The 6,915-nt window shown below is 55.1% G+C and overlaps 1 protein-coding gene across 3 annotated transcripts; it reads right to left on the bottom strand.

The window, feature by feature from the left end:
• Positions 1 to 2,184: 2,184 nt before the first annotated feature.
• On the bottom strand, positions 2,185 to 6,017 carry GGT6 (gamma-glutamyltransferase 6). Of its 3 annotated transcripts, none has more exons than XM_012448411.3 (4): positions 5,857 to 6,017; positions 4,727 to 4,929; positions 4,519 to 4,632; positions 2,185 to 4,244 (listed from the first exon to the last, which is right to left on the bottom strand). In XM_012448411.3, exons 1-4 carry the CDS (start codon positions 6,000 to 6,002, stop codon positions 3,208 to 3,210), a joined length of 1,500 nt encoding a protein of 499 aa, XP_012303834.2. In that variant the 5' UTR covers positions 6,003 to 6,017; the 3' UTR covers positions 2,185 to 3,207. The 3 variants fall into 3 exon arrangements, with proteins under 3 accessions (XP_012303834.2, XP_012303836.2, XP_012303835.2); XM_012448413.3 differs by having other exon boundaries at positions 4,727 to 4,981; positions 5,857 to 5,973; XM_012448412.3 differs by lacking the exon at positions 4,519 to 4,632.
• Positions 6,018 to 6,915: the final 898 nt, after the last annotated feature.

The raw sequence follows: 6,915 nt of genomic DNA, 5'->3' as shown, positions 1-6,915 counted from the left end.
AACGTGAATACATCACCGGTTAAAAACACGCCTGTGGGAAGCTGAAAAGTTCCTGTTAAACTTTGCTTTCTTGTTAAGGAATAAGCTGCTGATAACTCTGTTAAGCTGTGGGGGAAAACCCGGCAAGAGCCGAGGCAAGGGCCTGAAGCCTCAGCATGTTCTCATATAAACGTAGAATTAGTAAACAATCTTGCATGTTCTTCACATGTACCCCCAAACCTAAAATGCAATAAAAAAAACTCAAAAAAGAATTAGAGATATAATTACATAGTTATTCCTGTATATAATCATAATCACATAGCTCTTCATATGTAATCATAACCATATACAGGTGTGTAATCATGTAATCACATAGCTCTTCATATGTAATCATATATACATGTATGTAATGATATAATCTCTAATCTTACTAATAAGTCTCAGGAAGTATGGGACTGCAGTGGCATTGGAAAAGAAGTGACCCTAAGGCCAGATGCTCTCAGCCCTCTATCACGCCCACATAAGGGCTGCTAGAGGACTCCCGGGCTGTGCAGCAGTGTCAGCGCTGTGAAAGCGCCCGGTTTAGCCAGCTAGGGAAGGAGACGTCCAAGATGGCCGAGACGTCTCCTTCCTGGGGGAGTGAGGAGAAAACTCCGCTCCCCCAAGCTCTTGTGGCAGGCCTGACGCTGTCAGGGAGGCCCACAGACACCCGGGGACTTAATTGTCTCTCTGTGGTGCTGTGCTTCAGAGGTCACGTTCCGTGGCTACTTTCAAGTTCTGCTTCTGCACCTGGTTCCTCTTTTTCTTAGAAGATTAAAAATTAGTAATAGTAACATAAATCTTAGTAACCTTGTTATTTCTTGACAAGTATGAAAAAAGTGCTGATGCCTTAGGTTTTCTCCTCGCCTGGGCGTCAGTCTCCAAGACACGTGATTTACATGACCCTTCACTGACCGTCATTACCTCATTCTACCTGCCCTTCCCTCTGCTTTGTAAGGGGGGTGAAAGAGCGTCCAGGGCTGAGAAATAAGTATGTCTGCTTTCTTTTATTCTTCGTATTCTTGTGGCAAGATTGCTAGTGAGAGTACCCTTCCTGTAGCCCAGGAAGTAAAAATTGCGTTGCTAAAAGATCCTTTGTTTCAGTGCCGTGTTTTCTTTGCAGCACTGAGCATCTATTTCCAACGACGGCTAATTATCATTCAACAGAGTCTATGGTAATGATTTGAGGGGTCGGTCAGGGAAGGCCTCTGTGAGGAAGTGGCGGGCATTTGGGCTGAGAGCTGAGTGACAAGAAGCCCTCCCCCACACTCCTGCAAGGATCTAAGGGGAGGAAATCCCAATCCTTGCAACTGCAAAGGCCCAGGGCTGCAGGGGCTGAGGCTTCCAGGTGGCTCAGAGAAGCAAGGTTGCATAGGGCCCGGGGAAGGATTTCATTCTGAGTGTGGTAGGAAGTCATTGGTAAGTTTAATGCAGGGGCAGGCCTGGATCCGATTTAAATTTTCACCAGGTGATGCTGGCTGCTGTGTGAGGGATGATGGATTGTAGGTCCGCACAAGTGGAAGAACAGGAAGACCAGTTAGAGACAGTGGTGGACTGGACCCAGGGAAATGAGAACAGGTCAGATGTGGGCTGATGTGGAGCAGGTGGGGTGGGTGATGGATTGGATGTCGGGGGAGAGGAAGAGAGAGGGATGCCAGGTTTGGGACTAAAATAACCGGGTACATTGTGGTGCCATTACTGAGCTGGAGAAGAATTTTCTTGGGAGTGGGAGGTGGAGGTGGATCAAAGGGTCTATTAAATCAGAGAAGCCTTTTACAATGGCAGGGGAGGGAAGCGCTGCTGGTCACCCTTGCTTCCTGGTTTGAGAAGCTGTTTTTAGAGTGCTGTGGTCCAGAGAGGACCTAACCCTGCGAGGAGGTCCCGGCTACCCTTCACCTTGAATTTCCACGCATTCAACTCCAACTCACCCTCTCGACTGCTTCCCTGCTTTGCTGTCTGTTCTAGAAAGTGAGATTAAAGCATTCACCTCACACATCTAGTGCCCCAGGAGGCAGGAGGTGAGCGGAGCAGGGGTGGAAGCGGAAATATACCACCTCAGGCTCTCCCCTCTCTGTTCACTGTTCACCTGCGCTGCCCATCAGGGAAGCCCTGACTCCAGTTGCTTCAAAGGCTGATGGGAAATTAACCAAGAAGCAGGAACGGCGCTTGGCCTCCAGGAGACTTGACCTTTATTTTGTATCAGTCTGGTTGAGGAAGATAGGTAGAGGGTGCCCTGAAGGGAAGGGCAGCGATGCCGAGGCAGAGGCTCTGCACTCTTTCTGCTGTTCTTCCGAAAGCTGGATCTGAACTCAGTGCTCGCCCCAGGCCCTGTTGCTTTTTCCTCATTACCCTCGTGTTCCTTAGCTGGTAAAGGAGCCAGCGATTCCCTCAGTATGGGTGGTTTGAAGAATGATTGTGCTAGCTCTGGATGCCACAACTCAAATCTAGCTAATGGAAAAGGCCAGAGGATGGGGCCTGAGTCAGCAGTGAGCACATAATAGATGTACACTCTTTTTTTTTTTTAAATGAGGTTTCACTCTTGCTGTCCTGGTTGGAGTGCAGTGGTGTGATCTTGGCTCACTGCAACCTCCACCTCCTAGGTTCAAGCAATTCTCCTGTCTCAGCCTCCCAACTAGCTGGGATTACAGGTGTGCACCACCACGCCCAGCTAATTTTTTTTTATTTTTAGTAGAGATGGGGTTTTGCCATATTGCCCAGGCTGGTCTCAAACTCCTAGCCTCAGGTGATCCACCTGCCTCGGCCTCCCAAAGTGCTGGGATTACAGGCATGAGCCACCACACCCAGCCATTATTATTATTATTACTTTTTCAAAAGACAGGGTCTCACTATGTTGTCCAGGCTGGAGTGCAGTGGTGTAATCCTAGCTTTCTGCAGCCTTAAACTCCTGGCTCAAGCAAGCTTCCTGCTTCAGCCTCCCAGGTAGCTGGGACAACAGGCATCTGCCACCTCACCTGGCAAATTTAAAAATTTTTTGTACAGACGAGATCTTGCTATGCTGTCTAGGCTGGTTTCAAACTCCTGGCCTTAAGGAATCTTCCTGCCTTGACCACCCAAAGTGCTTGAGATGACAGATGTTAGCTGGGGTACAGTCCATTGCTGCTGGGTCTGCTTTGCTCTTGCCCCAGGCTTCAGATAACTCTGCCTTGTGCCAGACCCACCCCCATCCTGTTAGATCCCCTGGTAGGGGCAGCCATGGGGGACACTGGAGACATGGGCGTGCTCTGCGTAGGCTGCCACCTGGAGCAGGGTCCCTTGGCCACAAGTGCTGGGCTGCTCTGTTGCTTCTTGCTGGCCCTGGTGCTGGTGCTGGGCCTGGGTTTGGGGCTCTGCCAGATGGCTGAGTATGGTGTGAGTCATGGCTCTGGCCATTTCAGGGGACCCTGAAGCCACTAGCCCCAACACATTGGTCTCTGTGTCATCCAGGCTGCCCCGGAGGATGAGGGGGCAGGCCCAGGCAGTAGCGGTAGACTTGGCCGTCGTGTTGCTGAGCAGAACTCCTGTGCCTGGGGACAGGTATGCAGAGTCAAAGGAGCCACTGAGCGAGGAGGTGAGAAGGAGCACAGAGCCGCTGCTGTCCACGGTGGCCAGGGTGCTGCTCTCGGGGCTCACAGCAGTTTGCATGACTGGTGGGCAGGGGTCAGGGCTGGGTGCCCCAGACCGTAGGGCTGCTTCCAGCAGTGCCAGCAGCTCTGGGCCAGCTGAGGGACTGGGGGTGGTGAACAGGATGCCCTGGGCCATGGGTAGCTGCTGCGCTGGTTCCAAAGTGGGCCTGGGCCCAGCCGAGGGCACCTCCAGCCCCAGATCTCTCACCAGCAGACTCAGTAGAGCGTCCTCAGCAAAGTCTGAGGTGGGAGCGAGGGCTGCCCTCCGAAGCACAGCTGCCAGCTGTGGGTTGGTGGCTCGGGCTCCAGCGCCCAGGGGCGTCCCATCAGGATGGCAAAGCAGTGGACAGAGGCCTTCTGTGCCCCGAGCTGCCAGAGCCCTTGCCAGGGGCGTGTCCACCAGGAAGCCCTCCTGAGCCAGCGTGGTGGGGCCCACTAGCAGGCGTGGCCAGGGCAGGCGGCCAAAGCGTGCGTGCAGCAGGTGCAGGGTGGGCAGAGCCGCGGGCAGCGCCACTCCGGGGGCCAGGGTCTGTGCTGGGCCTGGTGTCAGGGCCGTGGAATTGCCCGAGGAGCTATTGTGGAAGAGGCCCCAAAACATGGCACCTGCAGGCGACAAGAGGGGTCACTCAGCAGGCACAGGTCAAGGGCCGCTGACTTCTTTCAGTTAAGATTCCTTGACTGAGTCTGGGATCAGGAGTTACTGACCAGAGCTGAGGTCAAGGTGATGCAGACCTGGCTCAAGGGGTGGGGACTGCTGCCCAAACCCTGGGTCCTGCTCACTGAGCAGCCTTGAGGTCAGGGCTACTGACTCCCTGAGGCCCAGGTCACTGATCAGGCTGTGGGCTGGGGTTGCGGTCCGGGGTCCGGGGTCACTGACCTAGCCCCGTGGCATGAGGATGCACCACCGCCAGGCACAAAGCGCCTCCCACGCCGGCATCCACGACGTTGCCCCCGGCAACAAGCAGCTCTCGGCCTAGGTGGGAGCATGTGGCTGCAGCAAGGAAGGGACTGTCATACAGCAGGGAGGGGCTGGGCCCAGTGATCCCTGACCCTCCCTCCCCCAAGCTGCCGCCAGCATGACTGACCTGCAGGGCTGATGATGGCACCATGGTGGTAAACGCCAGGGCCATGGGAGTGTCCGCCGGGTGGAGGGGCTGCGGAGCCCAGGCTTTCTGTGGGGCTGCCTTGATGCTGGAGCTGCCGCACGGCCAGGGAGCAGCCCACAGCCAGCAGCAGCAGGGCGGCCACTAGACGGGCCCAGGTTCCGGGCAGCCCACCAGCCTCGTTCCTGCAGAGGAGTGTCCTGAGCTGCGGCTGGGACAGAGGGATGCCCAGGAACCCTGAGAGTCCCCAGGGAATGTTTCCCAGAAGGTTTGATTTAGCGCCGGGCACGGTGGCTCACACCTGTCATCCCAGCACTTTGAGAGGCTGAAATGGGCAGATCACGAGGCCAGGAGATTGAGACCGTCCTGGCTAACATGGTGAAACTCCTTCTCTACTAAAAATACAAAAAAATTAGCTGGGCACGGTGGCATGCACCGATAGTCCCAGCTACTTGGGAAGCTGAGGTAGGAGAATTACTTGAACCCAGGAGGCGGAGGTTGCAGTAAGCTGAGATCACGCCACTGCATTCCAGCCTGGGCAACAGAGCGAGACTCTGTTTAAAAAAAAAAAAAAAAGGTTTGATTTAGCAAGAGGAGTACAAGTCTGCCAAGGAGAAAAGGGCTTCTTCACAGTGGGCACCGCTTAGGCAAAGACATGGAGCTGCGAAAGGATTGGGGAAACTGAGGCTAGCTAGGGCGGGAGCCTCTGGAGGGGAGACTGGAGAGGCAGAGTTGAATCATGTGGGAGGGAGGCCCAAGGGGGTGTGGCAGGCAGGAAAGAAGGGGCTGCGGGCAGGTGCCACCAGGTGTAGCCAGGGCCCAACCTGCCCAGCGGGTGCCTCCTGTACCAGGGCTTGGGGGCTGGGGACCTTTGACAGAGCAGCAGACGGGACAGAGGCTGGCTTGGTACCGATGTCCCTCCAGATACACCGACTTGTGACTGGGTCAGGCCAAGTCTGAGGCTGCAGCCTAGGTTTTCCCCAAGTTGATAGGACAGTGCCTGGAGCTAAGCCCAGTGGGGAGTCTCCTGGTCCCCCTGAGGGGCTCCAGAGAGAGGGACTTGCAAACCTTAACCCTGGGGAGCCTGGTCCCCAGACCTCTCCCTTACTTACCCAGAAGAGTCCTGGGGCCTCCAGGGGTTGGGAACCAGCGCCTCTGATGTCTCCTCTTCCTCCTCCTTTTCTTCCTCCTCCGACTCCAAGCTGGGCTCCCAGAGCAACAGCTTCTGATAGACTACGGGCTCTGCTGTCCCCTCCATGGCCCCCAGTGCTCTCCCCAGCCCTCCTGCCTGCCAGCCTTCCTGGTCGTGTCTCAGAGGCCCTGCCCAAGCCTGGCAGGTGGGAGGTGGCAGCGACCTTGGGGAAGGGTGGGGTGGAATCCAGAACAGGTCTGGGCAGGGCACGGGGCCAAGGAGGCTGCATGTGAGCCCGCCCCATTAGGACACAAGGCCCGAGGAGTTCTCGCGACACGGCTTCCAGTGTGACTGCCTGTAAGGGATCGCAGCTCAGTGAGGAGGAGCCCATTCCTAAGGCCATGACCTTGACACTCAGGCACCTGCTGGACGCCCCCCTTTCCCCTTGGGGAGATGTAGCCCATGGACCCCACCCAGGACTCTAGTCTAGAAACTGTGGACTTGAATTAGAGCTACAGTTACATGGCAACTAGGGTTGGGGGTCCCACATGCTTGGGTCAGCACATGACTAGGTTCTGCCGTCGGGGTATCTGGTCTCTGGCCAGAGTCAAGGCTCAGCCTGCGGCTACTCCGAGTCTGGGTTTCTCCGGGGAGGAACTTGGTTCATAAGAGAACTCCCTGGGCGTGTTATGCGACTCTGGTTCAGGAGGCGACACCACAGCCTGGAAACCAAGCATTGCCAAGTTCGCTCTGGGATTCCCATCAAGGACCTGTTGCAAAACAGCGCTACTTGTAATGCCTCCAACTGGAAAGTGTCAAACATCCATGATCGCTAGAATGAGTGATGTAAGTCACAATGGACCACTCTGCAGCAATGAGAATGAGCGATCTACAATCATATGCAAATAATATACATAGGTCTGACAAACGTAAGGATGAAGGAAACCAGCCAGGCCTGAGACAGCACACACGATATGCTTTCATTTACATAAAGTACACAGACAGGCAAAACGAGTCTGCCCTTAGCAGTAGGGACGAG

The sequence above is a fragment of the Aotus nancymaae genome, unplaced genomic scaffold (genome assembly GCF_030222135.1).
Source record: "Aotus nancymaae isolate 86718 unplaced genomic scaffold, 86718_ANA_hifiasm-v0.15.2.pri h1tg000018l, whole genome shotgun sequence".
Lineage (NCBI taxonomy): Eukaryota > Metazoa > Chordata > Mammalia > Primates > Aotidae > Aotus > Aotus nancymaae.
The sequence above is the reverse complement of the archived record's forward strand: the minus strand, read 5'-3'. Positions and strand labels throughout refer to the sequence as shown.

Excerpts from the sequence above, each read along its gene's own strand:
- GGT6 (XM_012448411.3), bottom strand. The coding sequence starts at position 6,002 with ATGGAGGGGACAGCAGAGCCCGTAGTCTATCAGAAGCTGTTGCTCTGG. Across the intron at positions 4,930-5,856 it reads AGGCCCCAGGACTCTTCTGG|GAACGAGGCTGGTGGGCTGC; the intron begins GTAAGTAAGGGA and ends ACTCCTCTGCAG. Across the intron at positions 4,633-4,726 it reads TGCCATCATCAGCCCTGCAG|CCACATGCTCCCACCTAGGC; the intron begins GTCAGTCATGCT and ends TCCTTGCTGCAG.